This window comes from Coturnix japonica, chromosome 3 (assembly GCF_054131305.1).
Source record: "Coturnix japonica strain WE chromosome 3, WE-NBRP24, whole genome shotgun sequence".
In the NCBI taxonomy this organism is placed as follows: Eukaryota; Metazoa; Chordata; class Aves; order Galliformes; family Phasianidae; genus Coturnix; species Coturnix japonica.
Window position 1 is genome coordinate 45,334,364 of NC_140665.1, and position 23,025 is coordinate 45,357,388.

Genomic DNA, 23,025 nt, shown 5'->3' on the forward strand with positions numbered 1-23,025 from the left:
ACTTAATATTTTGGTATTTCTGATAATCCTAGTATCCAGATCACAAGCTTATATGAGCCCATTAATTTTGGCAGATAGCCAGTTTATTTGCTGGGAACGTTTTCTGTCTTATTTCAGCCTTTGTCCAGAAAGCTTGTCATACTGCTTGTACTGTTTTATTAGTATTAGAGGAAGCCATTAAACCAAGGAACCAATTAAACTTTCTTGATTAAAAAATGACTGTGTTTTGAAAAGATACTGAAAAAAGGTGCTGGTTTGCAGCTGAGAAGGAAAGTAATCTTTCAGTCAAAATCCCAAACATTTTTATTGACAAAATGAGAAGTTAAAATTGTAAATAGTAAAGAGAAAATGGTTTTAGTTGATATTTTTAAGCTAATTTTTAAAACAGTACAATGGAATGATCAACAACATCACTGTTGCCTCCAAATGATTATTATTAAATGGGAAATACACTTCTAAAAAACTTCATGGTTGGTTTCTTTTAAGTGATTCAGAATAAAGTTCAGGTAATATTATACTGAAGTGAAAATGGATGCTTCTAGACATATTTTAGTAAATCTTTGGGTTCAGGTAATATTATACTGAAGGGAAAATGGATGCTCTTAGACATATTTTAATAAATCTTTGGTTCGAGAAAGATCTTATTACCATCTGTCAGATTACTTCAACTGGGGAAGCTGCTTTAAAAAATAATTAGCTTAGAACATACACAGTTCTTAGCTGGGGACAGATGTCTTTTTCTACTGCAGAGAAAGTTTTAAAAAACAACGAGAAAACATTCAGACAGAAAGAAATAACTTCACTGGTTCACTCTGTTAATGTCATATGGTAGTAAGGAGCTTACCTTCTGCTTCTGCATTTTTGTAGTGCCAAACATTAATCACTTTGTTTTCTTGCTTTTTTATTGTTTAATGATCAGCGTAACTGTGTTATAACTGTGTTTTTAAGATACTCCTGAATGGAGTCCTTTTTGTTCATGAATGTAACTGTTAAATGAAATAGTATATTTTTCATCTTACATTTTAATACTAATGATCTGCATGGCAAGAGCATTTTATTAACCTCGTTATACAAGTTATTCAGCTGGCTTTTCTGTCTCAACTGTACTGTTAGTGTCTCCATCTTTCCTTTTCTCATTGCTGCGTAAAGGTATGCTGACTGTGGCTTCTTGCATGTGCGGCCTTTCTAACTTATATTCAGAGTCTGTGAAAAAGCTTCGCACCTCTTATATAAGTAAGTCATCTCATGACAAACAGAAAATATTTTTGAACATCTGAATTTGATTTTTTCTTACTTGCTGTTCACTTACCATAAATACTTTTGTTATACCATTTTAAATAATTGTTTTACTTTCAGAAACTGTTTTGAATCATACATCTATCATATTCTTGTTCCTGACATCCTGAATAGAAACGGGAAGGAGAAAAAGAGTGACCATAACAGTCTGTGTATTATGGGCAAGGATGGGAGGGAGAAGGAAAGCAAGATCCTGTCTTAGAAGCTACTGATGTGGTCCCAAAATCTTACCCATCAAATCTGATAGTCCTCTGAGGGTCAAGGCTAGAACCTTCCTTTGCTTGTTCTCTGTACTGGCAGAAAAAGTTTAAGCATTCATGTTAGATTACGGTTATTATTATTAATTTACTTTTTAGCAATGTAAAAGACAATCATCTGTCTATTAAAGTTAAATGTTCCTTCTACTAAGGTGTTGCTCACGGAGGTTGAGTGGAGGTGTTGGCATATTGTGCAGCCCTGTAAGATTTCCAAGCACTTTTGATGTTCAAGAGTGCCACAGTAGAGTAGTAGCCCATCAGAAATGCGAGTCATCTCAGGGTTTTTCCCTGCGAGTTAACTCAGGGTTTTATTCTAGCATTCACAGCATCAAAGAATTCAGAGCATATAGGGTTGACTTAAAAAGCGTAACGTGATTCCTTTCCCTAGCATGTCATTTTTCTCCAGTCCTTGGGCAGCAGTTTGAAATCTGACCCCCTTTCTAAACAGGGAGTAGAATAAAACAAAATCCAAGGAACCTGGGTGGTGGTGGTGAAATCAACACTTAAGACTGTGGTCCAATTCTCTTAGTTCTGCTGTTTGATTTTTGGTGGGGTTTTTTTTGTTGGTTTTTTTTTGTTGTTGTTTGTTTGTTTGTTTTGTTTTCCCAAAAAGAGAGAGAAAATACATTTCAGGGATGGTAGGCTGGCTTCCATCATCTGTTGCCAAGGGAGAAAGTTATGTTTAAAAGAAATGCTTCTGCTTTGAGATTGTGCAGAACTGAAAGGCAAGGTCTGCTGCTCCTTTGTCATTTTGAATGGGAAGGAAAAGGTGGACAGTAGTCCCAGAATTACTCTTCAAAGCCAGCAATTGAAAAACTGATTCTACCTGGAATATCTAATATGTTGGAACTGGTTTTTGTAAGCGTTGATTTCTTAGCCAAGTCCTTGATGCTGTCCTCCCAGTTTGAGATCTTTTCTTGATAAAATGCTTCTGAAATATGACAGGATCATAGGATCTGAACCTAGACCTCAACGCTCCTTTTTTAAACTTATGCTTGAACTAAACTAGAACCATGTCAGCTGTGACTAAGCCAAATATAGTACTGAATCATAAAGTTTGTTTTTGGATTAGGGAGGGCTTTTTTGACTCTTTCAAGTCAGTTCTTTAAGATGTTTGTGTTTTCACATCAAGCTAGTTCAAATTTTTAATTAGACTTGTTTCCAGTGAATTTGGTATATAGAAGTGCCTGAATGACATATATATGAACTCATAGAATCATAGAATTACACAGGTTGGAAAAGACCTTGAAGATCATCAAGTCCAACCACAGCCTGACCAGTACCCTAACTCTAAAAACCCTCCACTAAATCATATCCCTGAGTACACATCCAAACGGCTCTTAAACACAACCAGGGATGGCGATTCAACCACCTCCCTGGGGAGCCTATTCCAGTACCTAACTACCCTTTCTGTAAAGAAGTTCTTCCTAATATCCAACCTAAACTTGCCCTGGCACAACTTGAGGCCATTTCCCCTCGTCCTGTCACTTGTCACTAGTGAGAAGAGATCTGCCCCACTCTCACTGTAAGAACCTTTCAGGTACTGGAAGACAGCAGTAAGGTCCCCCCCCTCAGCCTCCTTTTTCCCAGACTACACAGCCCCAGCTTCCTTAGCCTCTCCTCGTAGGGCTGATTCTCCAAGCCCTTCACGAGCCTAAACTTAATACTCACTAAACTTACTACATTAGTTAATTTTTATTGTAATTCTAAGGAGTTTGTAATGCAGCACAATATCTTTTCAATCTTTAATAACTTTATTCAATTTTTTTAAATTCATTTTTGTGTTTATTTCAAGTTTCTTATTACTAGAGTTCAGGAAGAAGCTGAGAGCTTATTGGAAGATTAGTTTTCCTTAGTCTTCTAATTAGGCTTCAGTTCTGAAATGGAAAACTTACGACCAATAGGCTTTAAAATCCCTTGCGAGTTGTTCATTTGTTAGCCTGAAATCATAAAACTTAATCCTGAATTTAGTGCACAAACTGTTTATATCAGGATTCTTGATATTATGAAGTGTACAGACCTTACTATTTCATAGACTCAACTCAACTCATGTTGAGCAACAGTAATTAGTGCTATTTATAGTAACCACTGCATAAAATTATTTTTTCAGTCTCTTCCTTCTCTCTGTCAAATAATAGCAGTGATGGCTATAATTAGATTTCCAAGATTTATGCGCAAGAATAATTATCATAATGCCATAATTTAGTGTTGTAAATCTTATGCATACAATTAGTGAGTAGTTTTATGGTAAGAAAATTTTGAGGCTTTCTGTTGGATCAATTGATGTGAGTTATTCATTGAGACGTGTATTGACTTGTAACCTCAGTACTTATTACAGAGGAAGCAAGCATGTGGGTATATGACTATTCTTGGCTAAATACTACTCCTGTCAAAGCAGGATTACACTTTTCATAGGAAACTAGTATGAGAAGTTCAGCTCTTCTTCTGAAGAATTAAAATATTTACAAGGATATGGGAAGTTAAATTCCTAAATTTGAATTTAAATAGTTTGGCTTCCTAAGAGCCAAAGATTTGGGCCATGACTGTTTCTAAAAAGCACAGCACAGTTTTGTCCTCTCAGTATTGCTCAGTGAGGATTTCCTCAAAAGAGCGTTGTTTTAACCTGCTATCTTCAGTATTGAGCAAATCCACATAATATGAAACTGCACTGTTTGTTGTTGTCCTGGCAAGTCAGAATTGAAGCTATACTTTGACCTGGAATAAGTGCTCATGTTTCTGTGTTTTGTAATAGAACTTCATACACATTAGGTATGTGTGAGGCATGTATGAGCGTGGCACCAGGTCTAAGCTGTTAGACTTTGGTAACAAACTCCAGAAGGCCTCAGGGAGTATGTTTTATGGTAAACTGTTTTAATTTTCTGAGTAGTTCTTCTAGCCTGTTTCTGACCTAGATCTAGAACAAACTCATAATTTTAGTAGGCTGGATGAATTGCTTTGTAGATATTTTCTTTCCACCTGTTTCAGACCTGTTAGAAAAATGTCTGAATTATTGTACATACACAAGCTGTGCTACCCATGCAGGCAGTTCACTGCTCCAGGCCTGCTGTGTACAGGTATGGTAGATATACCACTCTCACAAGGGATACAGTAGTGAGTAGCTCTCAGCTAAGTCAGAGGACATGGTCTTGTAAATCGCATGGCTAAAGCATAAGTGATTTCCCCTGAGCAGCAGTCTTCACACAAAAAATAGTGTGCACTCTGCTCTTTCTAGGCATGATTGTTGACAACCAGATCTAATTATTGCCATCACTAGAAACATGCATTTTAGTTGCATTTGTTGCTACTGGGATATTAATGGGCATTCTTCAGAACCCTGACTTCAGACTGAAGGCCTGCAAACCTTGTAGATATTCCTTTATCATGTTGGCAAGAACTGCTTCCCCTCACACTTAAGAACTGTTCATTTTCAAATCCCTCTCAGCAGCTCTGGCAAAGATTTTTGTTGGATTACTGAAATGAAAGTAGGAGGTGACAAGAACAAGCAGTCACTGATGAAAGAATATTAAAATACAGAAGTGATATTTGTTCTTTGTGGGTGAAGCAGTTTCTTCAGTGGCTACTACAAAAAGAGTCCAGCTCAAGGGTTCAGGGCATCCAAAGCAACTTTGTGAAAGAAGCAAATATATAGCTCACCTTTGCTCCTATCTGAAACTTGTATTGCTTGTTGGGAGAGCAGCATATGGCTTTTTGAAAAAATAAATAAATTATATATATATATTTATATACAACACAGCCCAATGTAGAACAGAACATGGAGTGTGTTTTAAATTGGAGATTTTGGAGGTGAACATGTACTTTGCAGGAGAATATGCCCCATGATTATCCCATAGTACTCAATGATTTGCAAAAAAATACTTAATCGTTTACCACTAAGCAGGAGAAAGAAAAGGTATAGCTTCTACCTGGGATATCCCCATATGTTTTCAAATTTCTTGGCCCTTTGTTAAGTGCAGGCTTAACCAGTTCATGGGGTCATTTGCACATCATTATCATCACTGAGGTTTTTGTTGTGCAAATTGCCCGTGCTCTTAATCATAAGTGAACCAAAAAGCTATATTGGGTAAATATAACTACGTATGAATGTAGCATAATTTCAACGGATTCCACAGTGATAGGATGTCTTTTTTTTCCTTTAAATGATTAACTTTATTTTATTTTAAATGCTAGTTTGTGTGCAAAAACCTCTTATTTAACAAGTACTTGTTTTACTATTACTGTATTGCATTTTTGTTTACATTAGTACCACATACAATATCGCTGAAGGAAAATAAGATTATATAGATCTTAAGGTGCATAATTAGCCTTAATATATTAATAAAATACTTTTCCTTTTCCTGGGCTATTTTGCTGGCAATTTCCTATCAAAAAGGAAAATGGTAACATTTCTTTAAGCTCCTGGTTGATGTTGTGAAAGCTGGTCTTTATGGTCTTAAAAACTACTCTTTTGCATCAGATGCTGAACTTCTATGTTTTATTTCCTTCCTGAAATATAATTGCATTACTGAAATGTAAAGAATGTAAAGAATGGACTTTAGGAAGCACCCAAATACTGTAAAATCTTAAAGTGACATTTTCTGGCAGAACTCCATACTGACCTCTGCAATGCAGCGTTAAAAATAGAGCTTGCTACTTCCGCAGATAGTAGGCAAATTGTGAAAAAACACTGGTTACACATGTAATCTGAGTGTGGTTGTAGTCTTCAAGATCCTCTTTTACCTTACTTTCTTTTGCAAATAAATTTAAATACACACACACACACATATATATATGTATATATATATATATATATATATATATATATATATATATGTAATTTTTTTTCAAAGCAGAAACGTATACTTAATATGCATCTGTGGTGTGGAATTAACTGCTCAGATAATTCTCATAATTAAAAGAGGGTACTTTTTCACTAAAATTTAATGTGGAAGTATATTTTGTAAAATCCAGTAAGAAATCTTTTTAGTAGGATGAAGTGAGCAGCTTTACAGTCACTGCGGCTGATGTCTAAATTTAAAACAAACGAAAAGAACCAACAATGTAATACTAGCAAATTCTACCACAACCATCTAGATTGTTTCTACTTAAATGTCCTGTTCCTAACTGCAATGGAAGAAAGAATAAAATAGCAGCCATGTTTATCAGACGCTATTTTTGTGTTCCAGCAGGTCTTTGTGATATAAATGAGGGTACAGTGGCGCCAGAAGATCGCTGCAAATCACCCACTTCAGGTAATCATAACTTAGTCTGATTTTCAGCTTCTTACTTGCATGGAAGATGACGTACTTTAACACAAACTAGTTACATAAAACCTGTAGCCTTCGCACAAGTTCTTGTAGTGTTCCTGAATGATGTTGCTGTGTTGCACCACTGTGTTTTAAAAAAATAATAATAATAATGTAATAGATGCAATAGAAATTTCATAAAGATAAATGAAGAGATAAAAATCCATAATATTTGTTGCAAGGAACATACTCCACTGCACAACTGAATTTTGAAACTGATAAAAGATGCACTAATTCCTTTAAGAGTACATGTGTCTGGTATCTCAGAGTCCTCAAAAATGGTTTAAGAAAAGTCTGCAGAAGAAGCAAAGGAGCTAGTTGGGTTTTTTTTTCCTTTGGAATCAGAAGTCTTCAGAACCTTAAATCCTTACAAAGTAGGATTTCTCTGCTTAAAAAAAAAAATAAAAAAAAATTCAGTTACTACTCCTGTATTTGACTATTCTAAAGGAAAGCTGCAGTAATGTTATATTATTTTGTTGTTGTTTTTTAATGTTGTCTAATTGAGGCTATAACTACGTAAATACTGCATGTCAATATACAGTATTAGAGATGAATATTTGTTGTAGTCCGTCAAATTTTTGTTAGAACAGTGCTGAATTTTTAAAGTAGGGCTGTGTCACTTATTCTGTTTCATTCAAAGCTTTACTCTGAATTTAGAGTAAAGGTCAAAGTTGCAGATTTACCTGTTGTAAGATGTGTAGCGGGACAAGAATCAAGGTTTGCATGGAAAAATCTTAAATTTAACAATTTTCCTACTCTCCCTCCCTCCTGTTTGCATTGTAGTAGATGGAGTAGGTTAAAATTTCAAGCGGTTAGGATATTTCTTTCTAGGTGCACATGCAATACTTAAAAAATAATTCTGAATTCAAAAATGGTGAATGGACAAAAGAGTTGAGAAGCCACGGTTGGAAGCTCTGTGAAGTAGATTTTTGAAGTAGAGAGGTTGAACTTCATCTTACTTCTAGCTCTCTCAGTTTTTCATGAATGAGAAATATTCATGGCAGAATTCTCCAATATTTCTTTTGAAAAAGGTACTTGAAATTAGGGAGGGAGACTGAAAAGCTCACTGCTTAGAAGTCTGTGTGTTCTGGGGAAGGCCAGCCATTATGGAAATGATGAGAACTACAGTTCCTTAGGTTTAGTTTCTAAGTTTTGTGAGTTTTTGGGATATGGTCACAAAACTGGATGTTCTGCTACAGAGATAAGAGAGTTTGGATCAATCAGTTGCACAGTATTGTTTAGTTTAGGATGCAGGACAGAGGCCAGATTTAAATGAGCTTTTTCCAGAACAGAGTTGGCCACTGAAGAAAGAAATATGTATTTATATTAGGTTTACTTGTAAGCTACTTTGGCAGAGTGGGTTGACTGCACTGTTAGCTTTGACTGTTACACAGTATGACCTATAAAGCAAATCAGTCACTATTCAGGTTGAAGTCTGCAATTGTTCAGGGCTGGAGAACCTCTGCAATTAGGAAATGTTGAGGAAACTGGGCTTGCTTAGCTTGGAGAAGAGAAGGCTCTTTGGGGGACCTCACTGTGGCCTTTCAGTACTTGAAGGGAGCATATAAACAGGAGGGGGAATGGCTGTGGATAGTGACAGGGCAAGGGGGAATGGCTTTAGACTGAAACAGGGAAGGTTTGGGTTAGATATTAGGAGGAAGTTTTTCACTCAGAGGGTGGTGACACACTGGAACAGGTTGCCCAAGGAGGTTGTGGCTGCCCCATCCCTGGAGGCATACAAGGCCAGGCTGGATGTGGCTCTGGGCAGCCTGGTTTGGTGGTTGGCAACCCTGCACTTAGCAGAGGGGTTGAAACTACATGATCATTGTGGGCCTTTTCAAGCAAGGCCATTCTATGATTCTCTTCCACCTTCCATTATACAGGTGAAGAGGAAACTAAGTTGCATTTAATTTCCTCCAGGGAGCGTTTATAAATTGTAGAGGCCTGCAAAATGGACTGTCAGTTGTGTTCTACTATTCTAATAATACAGAAATACTAGTGGGGGAGGTGTAGTGGGGGAAAGGGTGGGTAGTAGCTTTATCTCCCTGATTTGTTTTGTTTATTTAACTGAAATTAAGTAATAACAAAGTGAGGACTCTGAGGACACTAATCTGACCATAAAACATCTCATTGTAAACCACCATGTTTTTGTGTTCACAAATGTCACTGTATCTTATTTCTACACTTTCACAAAAGAATATCCAGTGAAATTTTCTATTATGTTGTTGAATTTATTTTTTATTTCATGGCAATAGGAAACTTCAAACAGTGGCCTTACAGCCACCACTGCTGACTTTGCAGTATTAAGAATTTTGAGAAATCCCTGTTGGCAGAAAACAACTGTGGCTTCAAAATGATTTATTGCATTGAAAAGAAACAGGTTTGAAAAACTTTCTAATTTATCGCTACTAGTGTGTTCTGTGAATCATACTTCAGATGAATTTTTGTCTGGAGCCATGATTACAAGATCAATCCAGTTATTTAATGTGGACATTTATTCAGTGAGGGAAATATTTCTAGCAATGTAATTTCTGCCCTGCACAGAATAGAACCTTGCAGTACAGTTTTTTGTGGTTAACCTCAATATAGCAGAATTCCTGACTCTCAAAAATAATTTAGAATTCACAGTAGCTAGCACAGCTGCAAGAGTATCAGTTTTTGATATTTCAACTCATCTTCTTTTCTACCTTAAACTGAAAGCTTTTATTACTACATTGGGTATGCATCAAAAATAAATGTATATCTATTTCATTCTGTCTTTACCCGTAGGTTCTGGTTCACCAAATTCTGATGATGATGAGCAAAAAATGAATAATTTTATAGAGAAGGGTACAGTATTTTTTTCTTCAGTCTTTTTTTATTTTTTTCAGTTCATCCTTTGATACACAGATTGACTTTTTTTTTTTTTTTTTTTTAATTAAAATATTATTTGCAGTGAAGACCAAAAGCAGACAGTTTTCCAAGATGGTAGCCAATGACATAGGTAGGAACTAGAAAGATTCTCTTCTGTTCCTATGTCTTGCTCTATGCACCATTAACCCAGCAGCAAAAAATAAATAACAATTTTTAAAAATCAAATTTCAATGCAAATTCAATTAATATTTTTTCATTCTTTATTCTACTTGGTAATTCTGTGGGCTGTTTCTACACTAAATATACTGGGCAGAATAATTTTTAAAAAATCAAGGATGCTGGTGGCTTAAATTCTGTTTGTTCTTCTGTTTTTCTGTTTGGTTTGGGTTTTTTGGTTGTTGTTTTTTCCTTTTGCACATGCATTTTTCTATTTTCTGAATGGGTAAGATTCTAATCTGTATTAGGAGTTCAGTCTATGCAAGTCACAACATTATTCCACTACTTATGCAAAGGTACATGTGGCTAATTTTATTTCTTTTGTGTTACATTCCTAGCCATATGTTCAGATTTGTATATTACAGCCATCAAGATAAGAAATAGTATCATGTTTTTATGTAATCATTTGAAAAATGATATGGTCACATGTACCAGTATGCTCCATTACTGTTCCAGAATGTTTTTATTTTTCTGCATCCAACAGTGACACAATTGCCTACCAGCTCCAGATGTGCCTTAAAAATTTAGTAACAGACTGCCTTGGAATATGTTGTATGCAGGCTATAGATTGAACCCTTTTGTGATTGGAATGAAAACGAGCTTTGCTTATAGCTGTTTGGTCATTAAATAAATGAAAGCTAGAGGCTGTGTGATTTTGGGAAAAGTATTCTTTTTTCTTACCTGGGATATACTTTCATTTCAGAATCACTATTAATTTTTCATTATGTTTTCATTTGTTACATTAGTAAATTGCTGCAGTAAGGTTCAGTTTTAATCCTTTTGTGAGATCAAAAACCTATGATTACTTTATATAGTGAACATGTTTTCTGTAGTACTACTTCATAGATTGTGATGAACTTTAATTTACAGCAATGGAGGAAGAGATTTTTTTCAGTATTCTCTGATTTGCTGTTTGGCAACTTAACTTTTAATCTTAATCTACTAATCCAATTTTATCACAGTTCAGCCACCAAAAATGGTTCAGAATTCAACAAGCTAAATGTGACTGATGAAACTTCATTTGCTATCTGAGGCACAACATGAGGAATGTGCCATTTGCTCAGTACTAAGTTGAGCACAGTGATAACAGGTTAAGGAAGAGGAGCTCAGATAGTGGAAACTCAGGCATAATTAAAGAAAGCAAATCTCTCTCAATAATATATCATTATGTCAATCCAATTATATGATTGGAAAAACTTGAGTATTGTTTACATTAATATTCATTAATGTGTTCTCCGAAAGGATTCAGGCTAACTGGAAACTTATGTTCATCTCATTCAATGGGAAAAACAACGCTTAATTTTGTGCATAGTATCTGCCTGTTGATGAAATATTTTCCTTTTGTCCAGAAGCAGTTTCTTGAACTTACCTCTTTTTGCACAGAATAGGAGGTCTTTTAATTTGACTGATTTTAATTTTCCCTTTTTTAAAAGAGTAATATCCCAGAATAATAAAGCATGCTAATAGTAATTCTGTAGGACTATTGACATCTGTTTCAGCCTTACAACTGTAAATGCTGTGAATGTTTTTCACAACTAAAATAATGTAAGATCTACAAGCAAAGTCTTTTTCAGTGTGTACGTTCAAGACAGAGTTGAGACAAAAATGTATTTCATATGTAATTCATAACTTTCCCAGACAGTTTGTAATGTGTTTTGTGCAATTAATTGGAAGTGTAAAGAATGCAATTCTTTAATCCATGTTTAGAGTTTGAAGTAGCTGAATGCCATGCAAAGAATGTTTTCCTAGTTTTTCTCCACTGCCGTGTTTTCTATGCCTCGTATCTTTCCTCTGCATGATTTTCTGAACTTGTAAGGTTTTCTGTATATGTAAATAAGGCAAAATGCTTTGCACACTCTTTGGTTTTAATGATTGCATGTTTTGCATTTTTGTTATTTTAAATGGAATGTGTGAGTGGACAGTGAGTTTTGTAAAATGTGAGTGCCACTTTGTCATTAATTTTACACTGAAACAAACACCATTTATCATCAACTCTTTTCTTGTAGATAAATTTGTATGTAGCATGGTCATGGTTGTAGCTCTTTGTGCTGGCATATGGTGCAATTAGTTCAGTTCTTCAAGCTCTTTGTGCATGTGTAGAAACATAACCTCTTTAATAGGTTACAAAAATCAAGGATTATTGAAATAGTTAATTTTAGTTCTTGTTAATGTCTTACCTGTGGTTTTTGTCGTATGGGAACATAAGAGAAGACTACTCCATATAGGATGAGAAGTAGTTTTGTGTCAGTGATGGATCTGTAATCTGGTAACATAATACATATCCATTTAGAAGAACAAAACCTTTGTCATTTTATAAAATAACTTATATAGAGTGTTCTTAATTTCTGTTCATTTTTATCTGCAGTGAAGTTATTAGGTAAGGATTCTTGATTTATTAAAAGATCAAAAAACATCAGAGATTACTATAGTAGTATAAATCAAAGTGCAAATTTTTCAGAAACCAACACTTCTGTTTTGCCATATATATACACTTAAGACCATGGTCTTTTTTTTTTTTTTTCTCTAAATACCCAGAATTTTATATGTTCCAGGACAGGCCTCTCATGTGTATACTATTTTTGGGTCATGCTTCCCCTTCGTTTGAATCTGGGTGAAGTTTAGAATAGTTACAGTTACCTAAGGTACATAGAAATATCTGTTGTAACCAATTGTTTCTAGGGACTATAGCAAATACTGAAGCTATTACATAACACAGCCCCTTTTCTTAAGAGCAGCAAAAATTTGAAAGTATAAATAATGTGCTATAAATTAATACAAAAAATGTGCCATACGTAGATGAATTTGCAGGCAGAAATATTTTAGGGAGTGCCAACTCCTAAGGCCATGTCATTTTAGTAGAAAGGCCACTGTGATGTGATTTCAGCTGAAGAAAAAGTCTTTTGCTGTATTATATGTTTTAGTCAGTTATGTATTTGGTACAATGAGTTTTATGTGATTAAATACATTCACTGATTCAGGTCATAACATGAGGTGTTTTTACATCCATTCCTGTGAGCAGCTTTAATAAAGGTGTACGCAAAATATTGTATACTCCAGCATCTCTCTTTATAACTGTCCCAGGAGATGTTATTTTTCAGCAAAAAATTGTTTTTATTTCTTTTCTGGAATTTTTAAGTTGAAAAACAATTGCAAATGATACCACTAGGCAGACATGCAGAGTAGTTGAAATTCCTAATTTCTATACTCTTCTGCTGTTATTAACACAATTTCCCACATTTTCTACATTCTAAATGTACAGCCAAATTTGCCAAGCTATGCTGAAATCATTAGCTTTTAACTTTGTTTTCATAACATCAAAGCTTAAGAGCAGTCTAGAATTCTTAGTTACCCCAATATCAGATTCTTCCAGCATTTTTAACATTTTGTCTGATTTAATGTGGGTATACAAAGTTGGTCTATTTTCATACATCTCTTGTAAAATGACTTGATAAGTCATACCAAGCTTTGAGATTTCAGCACTGATGATGTATTTCTTTTAACTGTCAGCAGTACAATATTTGATTGTTCAGACATCACAGAATTAGCTGTCAAACACTGAATCATTTGGGGACTTTGTAGTTTCTAAAAATACCTTGAAGAAGGAAAAATTCTATGCTGCTAAAATATTTCCTATGAAATTTTGAATGCTTTATGTTCTATGTAAACCATTCTCTTGTCTGTCAAGGCATCAGTACACTTGTCTCCCTAACAGTTTTTAGAGGGCTTTCCAGCAAATAGTTTAGAAAAATAGTACACAGCTGTCAAATTATTGTGCTCTACAAGTAACGCTTTGTAAAATAGTTTGGGATAACCTGCTGCACATAAGATACAAATATTACTTTTAAGCCACAGTCTCCTATTCAGGTGTTTTTCAGATAGTCAGCAGGTTTTTTTCATTGAATTGATTGAGCCTACTTATGCCAATGTAACATTCCGCATTTTCTCCCCTCAAGACAAACATGAGAAATATTTAAGAATCCTGTATGTTGTTTTTGGACAGTTGTCTAATCTCCTTTTCATAGGATACATATTTGGTTATATAAATCAGCAAAAGAAAGTGTAGGTATGTGCCTACGTATGATCTTAGGGTTTGTATATTAAAGATTATAAAATGTAGATCTAAGCACAAAGCAAAATGGTTGTTGCCTGGAGCAGCCATCTGTCAAGAGCAGCAAAATGATTCCTTAGTCCATCTCCTTGTCTTGCCCTGGTTGCAGAAAGGCAACCGTGGCTGTAAATGGGGCAGCAATCACTGTCACTGCCGAGGTATTTAACTGTGGCGTTACATCTACTGCTTGAAGTCAGTTGCACCCAGCAGGAGCAGCCACCATCACCACTGCCCTGTTGTACAACTGGAATGAAACAACCAATGTTAAGAATGTTCTCTGTAGATCTCAATCCTGTTGTTTTTGGTTTTTTTTTCCATCACCTGAAAAGTATCATTCACGTAGATGATGTCTGTGATGTCTGGCAATATTGTTTTTCCATCTGTGGCATGGAAAAACTGAATTTTCTGAAACTTGTGAACTGTAAGACATATATGCTTTCAAGGTACTTGTTACACCAAGTAATGCTGGTTAGAAAATGATTTAGCTGGTGAAATACTTGTATTTTCTTATTGCTTTTTGAGGCACTTTTCTGTCTAAACACAAGATGGCAGTACTGCTATTTAAATAGGGTCTGGTTTAAGTAGTAATATTTACGTTTGAATAATTGAGGTTTTTAACGAGTTTTTAAATGTAACTTCTCTGCATAACATATTCACAATTTCTAGCCGTGATGATCTTTTAAAAACTCATTTATTTTCTTGTTCTATTAGCATAAATATAAAAAATGCAAAAAAAGCATTTTTTAGTGCTTGCTAAAAAAAAAATTTGAAGGGCAGATTTGTTTTATCTCCTCAACCTAGTTCATGTAGCTGGCTTTTCACTAATGAGCAGAATGCTAAAAGTGAGGACTGAGTCTTAGAATACAATGCTACCAGCCTATATTCCATGTTACCTTTTGCCTAAGTAGCTTATTTTTTGCCAACCCCCCCCACCCCCCTCCAAGTTGTTAAAATAAATCATTGAACACTTCCATTTGAGAAGCCAGAAGCAACCACTGTTGTCTTCAAACTGATTAAATGGTTGCTTATATTCACACATGGGGAAAAAAAACAAAAACAAAGAGCACAAAAGTAGCTCAATTTGTGTGCGTGCTTAAGCTTTTGTTATGTATCTCAGCCTTTTATAATTTACTTGTCCAAAACAAAACATAAAATGAGGAACACTCATCTTGTAATTCACGATTCCAGATGAGGTTTCTTGATCTTTCTTCAAGCTGATGCAAGTTAAAGCTGACAGCAGGAAGAAAGATTCCTTGTTGTTATTGCTGCATTGTACCACATTTTTCTGTATGCACAGCTGAGCACTGATCTGAAGCAGAACTTAATCTTGTTGAGAACAATCCTTGTCAGAAACTTCATTAAGATAAGTTTTGGGCTCATCATTAAGCTGGGCAGCAGCCAATGCAAGGATAAGGGTAGGAAGTATGTATGTAGCTGCAGTGCTCTTTTCAGTTTCTGACTGCATTAGATATAATATGTTGATGTGCCTAGCGCTGTGGTCTGAGTTCAATTTAATTTGACCAGGATGTGCTTTGTAACAGTGACACATGAAGGAAATGAGAAGGTTATTTCTGGAGACTTACTCTCAAATTTTTATTACATATGACAGGAATAAAACTGTTCAACCATTCAGTTAACTAGACTTTGCAGTATTGATGAGCACAGTTGATGATACAGTGAAATACTTTCATTAATGATGGAGTGGAAGTAACTTCGAAACATACACTCCTTTTTGGAATTTGTGGAAAACAATTATTTTTGTTTAAACAGGTAGATAGAATGAGTGAATTCCACTTTTAAATGAGAGGAGCAAAAAGATTCAATCCTGCCTTATGACTGATAAACATTACAAGGTACTCCTTAAACTGAGACTATCCTCAACATCTGTTTTAGGTAGAAAAGTGTTTCCCTTATAAGATAGTGAAGAACTAAACAATGAATCAAAATTCAGGCATGTGGCTAAGAAATAAATTCAAGTTCTATTGTTGGTCTACATCATTTTTTTCCGTTCTCCAGTAGTTATTGGAGTAAAGATGAAAGGGGGGCGTATGGCATTAAGATTGCTAGTGACTCTGTTTTAGCAGCATGTTGGATACATGCTTTATCTCCACACAGTATTGTCAGAACATGGCTCTTTTTGAGTGTGACAGGAGTTTGCATGCCACTCATTTTAAAATTCTTCATAACTTCTTCGTTCTTCTAAGATTGCAGATTGCATCTCAGATTACTAGCTTATTTTACACGTGTACATGTTAGAGTAATTAAAATGTATTATTTTCTCCATTTTAAGTATCTCAGGTTTGATCAAGAAGTAGGGCAGAAGTGTGGATGGGATGTGAACTTGATGAAAGTTTCGGCGCACATTCTTGTAGGAGCTGCATTATCTCCTTTTACCTGAAAAGATAAATCTTGAGTTTGAGCCAAAACAAAATTTATCCAATATATCAAGTTATTTCAGATGCCTAAGGGGAAATGAAGTTTGGCAAAAGTAATAAAATGCTATATTTGGGGATTACAGTAGTTTCCATGTTCTACTTTGCATGCCTCACTTGTGAAAGTGAGGTTCTGCTTTAGCAGAAATCCTGTTAAGTACTGCAGTTAACGTTATAAACAATGATACATTAAATAATTGGGAAGAGGCAAATGAAGGCCAGCAAAATTGTGTTTATTCTTTTTAAAAAAGGCTATACTTCACTTTTCAGCAAAGATGTCCAGGAAGCTAAGTTTGCCAACTGAGTTAAAGCCTGATTTAGGTAAGTTTACAGAGTTGCATTTTATATTTACTGATATTGTTTTACAGAATGTGAATACATTTAAGTAAGAATCCTTGAGCATGTAAAATGTCATGACTGGGTTGCTTTATTTGAACTGTAGAACTTAAATTTTAATTCCGCTCATTTGGGGGGTTCCCTGGCACAAAACATCATTGCTGTCATTGTAAGGTAAGCCTGCAAATCTTGTATGTGGCTTAGCGCGTTTTGGTGATTTTTTTTTATTAGGCATCTGTCACTCTTACGGTAGTGCTGTGATAGAAAAAGTGTGAATAAGCAGGTAATTTATTGTAAGGAAAATTGCTTGCCAATTTGAAGCCGTCCAATACTTTTCAAATTGAAACTATACAGTATCTAGGAATGAGGATATACTGAGGTCCATTAGAAGGTTGGACATGTTTTTACAAGTGTTAATGGCATTAAGATCATTTTCTATCAATGAAAATGCTGTACAACTGTTTGCTGGATGGATGACCAGTCTGAGAATTTCTTTTTTTTTTTTTAATTACTCTTTTTACATAGTAAGCATTTCATTTATGAAGCTTGTATTGCTAAAGGTCGTGATATTGCATAATTAAAACATACAAACAAATAGACATTTTTATTACTTTGTCATCAAAAGTTGACCGCCAGCTTGTAGATCAGATGCAGCTCCTCAGCTTTTTTCTCTGGAGATGATCAGGGACAGCTGTAGACCCGCAGCAGTAGATGCAGCCTGAGTAGGAAAGCTTCATTTTGCCTCTCACAGCTCCCTCCTGCTGCTTCTGCAGCAGAATCCTTTCCACAGCCCCTGTAGAATACAGATCAGGTTCAAACTGGTGGGTGCAGAAACATGCATTTGAAAATTACCACTATCAGCAAGAGAACAGTTGATGATATTGGAATATCCTGAAACTTCAGATTTGGACCACCATGATTTACGTTACAGCTTGCTCCACTCATAGAAATGTGAAGCTGTAAGGAACCCTCAGAGATCATTTAATCCACTGCTGTGGCAAAGATCCAAGTGTCTGCCAGTTTAACCTCTCATTGATTCATGGGTCTCCAATAAATAAGTTCCTAAAAAAATACCAGATGAAGTTTATGGTTTATATCCAGTTAAATAAATTTTCTGTTAGTCAGACCGTCTCCCTTATTCCCATACTAATTCAGATTTTTTTCTTGTCCTTTCCACGAGGAACACAGATAACTGTTACTCCATTTCTTTGGTAGACATCTTTGTAGATGCTGAAAGCTACCTACTATCATATCACTTATCTTCATTTTTGCAGTTAGGTTTGAAGTGCTTGGTTTTGTTGCATTTTTTTGTTTGTTTATTTATTTGTTTTTATGAAATTAAGCTCCCTCTCCTTTGCCAATTTACCTTGACTAAATCTAGGATGCCTTCTGATAATTCTTCTGGACAATATAATTTTCTTCATCTTTCTGAAACTCTTGTGCCTGGATCTAGAAGGATTTAACCATGGCTTTGTTGACACCAATGAGCACAGAAATTCTATTTGTCTTTTCAATGTCTGTTCTTCCTCACTCCCATCACTGACAGGTTAGGGATGATTTCAGTTTAATTTTGTCAGACTTTGCAAACTGGGATATGTTTGCACAAAAATGTTATTGAATGCTATTTTTTTGTTTGTTTGTTTTTATTTGAAATTCTTCAGTAACTGTAAGTGACTAGAAATAGAATTCAGTGTTTTATGTGTGATTGTTGCTGGTTTTTTCTAATAATATAATGGAACCTTTATTTGATCAACTCACTTATTGAGTATTTATAAAGTATCTTTTAACATCTAACTGTAATGATATTTGACTGTTTTTGCTTGACTATACCCATGTGTGGCTATATACACTTAAGTAACACTTTTTGTTCTTGTAAAAGTTTTATTTTCTAGTCTTTAAGTCTGTAAATAACAACCTGAGATGATGATAGTCTGATTTTATTCGGTATTTTTTTCTCCTAGTGGAATAACTTTTCAATAGTGTTCTTCAGTAACTCTCAACTTGATTATATCTTTTGCTTTTTGGTTAATTATGTGACCATATCTACTGGCTCAAGGAAACAGCTGAAATGCCTTTCTCCCAAGTTTAATATCTTCATCATTTTCTCTTGTTTCTTTACGTGACTTCTTGAACCTTGACCACTTTCACTCCTTCATGAGTGCTTTCTTTGAAATCACTTTTCTGTCTAGATCTTTAAACTACTCCTTACCTCCCTACGTGGCTAAAACAAAACGTGCTTCTGCATTTATGCTCCAATTTTTAAAATAGAAGTTGTCTTCATCATACTCCAGTCTGCATTATACCACTCCTTTTCACTGCTGTAACCCAGCTGGTTACTGTCATTACCACTAAATCCTATCCTTTGGTTTATTTGCTCAGAAGATCCTCATCTTTCCTTCCTTCTGATGAAGTGGTGTGTAGTGAGCCATTGCACCATTGTTCCTTCCTCTTCATTTGAAAATATTCCATTAACAAACCATAGATCCTTCCGTGACCTCAGGGTAAATAAATACACATTAACGCAGTCAAACCTTTTACTCCGTTATCTTCTGTGAATCGGTTGTTCACTCTCCACAATGCCTGTATTGTCTGGCCAGTTCGTTTTTGTTGTTGTTTTTTTCAATACACCTGGAATTTGTATGCATACTTTTCAGATGTTAAAGCGGCTGTAACTGAAGAAATGTGCAAGTTATGCCTGTTGCATTAATTGTATTTTTCTTGGGAAAGGGGGAAGGATCTTACCTGAAATAAGGCATACAGAAAGTGTGTTCCCAGATCTTAAGTCAAAGGAATAGAATTAGAGAAACCACAGGTACCCTGAAGTTCTAGTAAGCTGCTAGGATTTGGGTTAGCTTTTCTTTACACAAAAAGTTTACAGTTGAGTTGCATTTCTGATTCTGAATGTATCAATATGTTCCAGCTTTTGTTTTTTACCTTAATTTGGAGACCACCTAAGCTTTTTTAATCTTTTCAAAATGTGTTATTTTAATGTAAGCAAAATTCTGATGTTTAGTGTATTCAGAGTGACTAATCTGTTAAAGTTTAAAAAAATAAAATAAAAATCAAACCTTAAAGAAGCATCTTAAGAGGCTGTGGTCATCAGAAAAATTATAAAACACAAATTATCTTTTTCACCATTTCTAACTTGATTTGACTACTTTTTCTGGACATTGGTTTTAAATATGTAAACTTTGCATCAGTATCTGAGTGTTGACCTTCTTAATGCTTGGTATTTTATATTTGAACTATGTAAAAGTAAGCAGGACAAGAATTTTTCTGTCACTGTTGGAGTAAGATGGGTCTCTCCTGAGATATTCACTGTTTTTTTTTTTAGATGACTGTATTCAGTCAGTTGAAATCAAGTTTCTATGCTTTTTCAAATGTAAGTTAGATATTTCTTGTAGAAATTTCTGCAATCATTCAATGAAATTACTATTTTGATACTTTAGGTATGTAGTTTAGTGTTGTTCTTTATTAGTCCTGCTTATGAAATGTCGCTTGCCTCCATTCTCCAACCAAAGATACAAAACAGTAACTTAGTTTTAGGAAGTCATTATGTGGTATGCATCAGACTTGTGCTGATAAGGATTGCATTGTGCTAAAATGTTGGAATTATGCATTGAGAAAGTCAAGCATTAATTGGAGAGTGCACAGATAGCTTCAGATGTGCTGATATATTAAGCATTGCCACGTGTGCACACAGCACATGTCTAGAATAGAGCAGCGTGATTTCTAATTCGATGATTTTTGTTAGTATATGAATTCACTCTGTTAAGAGAAACTTATTTGCTAAGCAAAGAATAAGACATCCTGAAAAGTTTTGGTGCCACCTTGTACTGTATTCAAAACAGAAATCTTCAGCTTTGCGTGACAGTTCCAATTGTGTTTGGTGGCCTTGAGTGTTTCTCTGATTGAAAATTCAGGTGTATGTTAATAACCCAAGACCTCCTCTGGGCAGTTTCCTGAAGTGGGACAATACTGAATCATTACAGACTGTCAGTCTGTCTGGATGTTTTGTAGGTCTTAATGTAGTTATATCTTCATAAAATCATTAAATCATGCTTTGTGGAAGCCAGTGGTTTTTAACTTGGTCAATTAGGAAATTACAGACAGGTATGTAATTCACTTGTTTGAGTTTTTCTAAGAACTCTTAATGATTGATAACTGCTCCTTCTACCTTGAGATAAGAAATGTCATGTACTTTTCTAGGGAATGTAGTGACAGGACAAAGGATGAGAGTTTAAACTATATTTAAATAAATAAATAAATAAATAAATAAATAAATGAAGGGTAGATTTAGATTAGCTATTAGAAACTTCACCATGAGGGTGGTGAGACACTGGAACAGATTGCCCACAATGTGGATGCCCTATCCCTGGAGGCATTCAAGGCCAAGTTGGATGGGGCCCTGGGCATCCTGATCTAGTTGGTGGCAGCCCTGCCTACATCAGAGGGTTGGAACTAGGTGATCTTTAAGGTCCCTTCTAACATAGTCCATTCTATGATAAGTCATTCATGAAATAACCTGATTGCTATCTCTGCAAATCTGGGATGCCTTGTTCAGAATAAAATAGTGGAAACTGAATTAGAAGGAGCTATCATTAAGGGAAAATAAAATAGTAATAAAAATCAATAGACTGATACATAATATATGTATTCTATGCTAAACAACGAAACCAAAATAAAATCTTAATTTTCTTAATTCCTATATTTAGTTCTTCTAATTAATACTGATTTATTTTCAGATGTTAAAGACAACTCTTTCAGTCGATCCAGGAGTTCTAGTGTAACTAGCATTGACAAAGAGTCACGTGAGGCAATTTCAGCTCTTCATTTCTGTGAGACTTTCACAAGAAAGGCTGATACATCACCTTCTCCGTGCCTGTGGGTTGGTACCACCCTGGGTACAGTGCTTGTCATTGTACTGAACCTACCCCCAGGAGGAGAGCAAAGACTTCTTCAGCCAGTAATTGTTTCTCCTAGTGGTGAGTACAAAGCAGATGGGCACTCAAGCATGCCAAGTATTATTGTTATTCATGCTTTTTTTAATAAACTTGTTCTCAATTATGGACTAATTGGAAATTAGTATGTACTGGCTAATAGGTTTAACAATCTAGGTTGCTTGCTTTATAACCAGAATTTTAAAGTTGCCAAGTTGATAGTATGATCTCATAAAGTATAAAAATATAGAACTATATATGCTGACAAAAGCAGACCTTCTAGCTTTCATGTAGCCAATGACTATTATTGATCAATGGAGATGTGCATTTTAAGTATTTTCTAATTGCAACATAAGATTTTAGTGAATAGTGGAAAAAATAAAAAATAAGAGCTATATATTTTAATACTTCAAATATTAGTGATGAAATGTTCCTTTGAATTACTGAAATACCTTGTTTTGTTTTGCTGGTACACAGCAACTGATTTTGTTATAATTATATATTACTCTTTTTTTTTATTTTAACAAAGATAAAAACTGAATAATACACTGTTAGGAATAGTTTTGGCTTTCTTACTACCACAGTTTCATTACAGAGCATGATGGTCTGCTTTACAGAAAAATTGCACTCCTGTTTGAAGTAATGGTGTGAACAATATGGTCATTAGACCATGTTTGCATTAACAGTATTCAGATTTGGTAATGTTTTATGTTGAAGGCAAAGCAACAGACTGGACAGTGTGTTGAATCATCAGATCTGCTGCAATACATATTATTTATTATGCATTTAATAAATTTTTCTGTTACTACTTGTGTGTGACTAAATGAGTGAAAAAAGAAATATATCAGCCTACAATTAAACACAAGCAGTTGAGAAGGAAAACATTTTTGTTTTATGCTAGAGAGAAGTGGATTCAAATGTTAACTGTAGGAAAAAAGAAAAAGAAAACAAGTTGCCAGTTTCTGAACCCATTTTGAAGGAAAAATTCTTGTTAATTGCATTTATGGTAGATACTGAGTGCACAGCTCCTCAAGAGAGAATAAAATGAATTGTGCTTGACACTGGAATTCAATATAAATATGCATTCTGGCTTGGTTCTCCTAATAAATGTATACATTTATGTTGGTGTTAATGGAGTGTATGCATGTATGTATTTAAACTTTGAAAACTGTTTTAATAATTTATTGAATGTACATGCACTTGTACATGCTTCAAGTCCAGAAATTTTAAGTCTATTTTGGTAGAGGTAACCCTAAGCTCTAGTTTAGTTTTCATTGTTCTAGC

At 34.9% G+C, this 23,025-nt stretch overlaps 1 protein-coding gene across 10 annotated transcripts in view; it reads left to right on the plus strand.

Annotated features, from left to right (window-relative positions):
* Positions 1-23,025, plus strand: part of STXBP5 (syntaxin binding protein 5) — a 97,832-nt gene that overhangs the window by 62,356 nt on the left and 12,451 nt on the right. For 2 of the 10 annotated variants that reach the window (XM_032443283.2, XM_085541479.1), the window contains 3 exons: positions 6,737-6,802; positions 16,736-16,786; positions 21,547-21,786. In XM_032443283.2, coding sequence (XP_032299174.2) covers positions 6,737-6,802; positions 16,736-16,786; positions 21,547-21,786 — 357 coding nt within the window. Of the gene's footprint in view, positions 1-1,149; positions 1,293-6,736; positions 6,803-9,625; positions 9,686-9,791; positions 9,840-16,735; positions 16,787-21,546; positions 21,787-23,025 lie in introns of those variants that run through there. The other 8 variants (XM_015858124.3, XM_015858119.3, XM_032443282.2 and 5 more) reach the window with 8 other exon arrangements.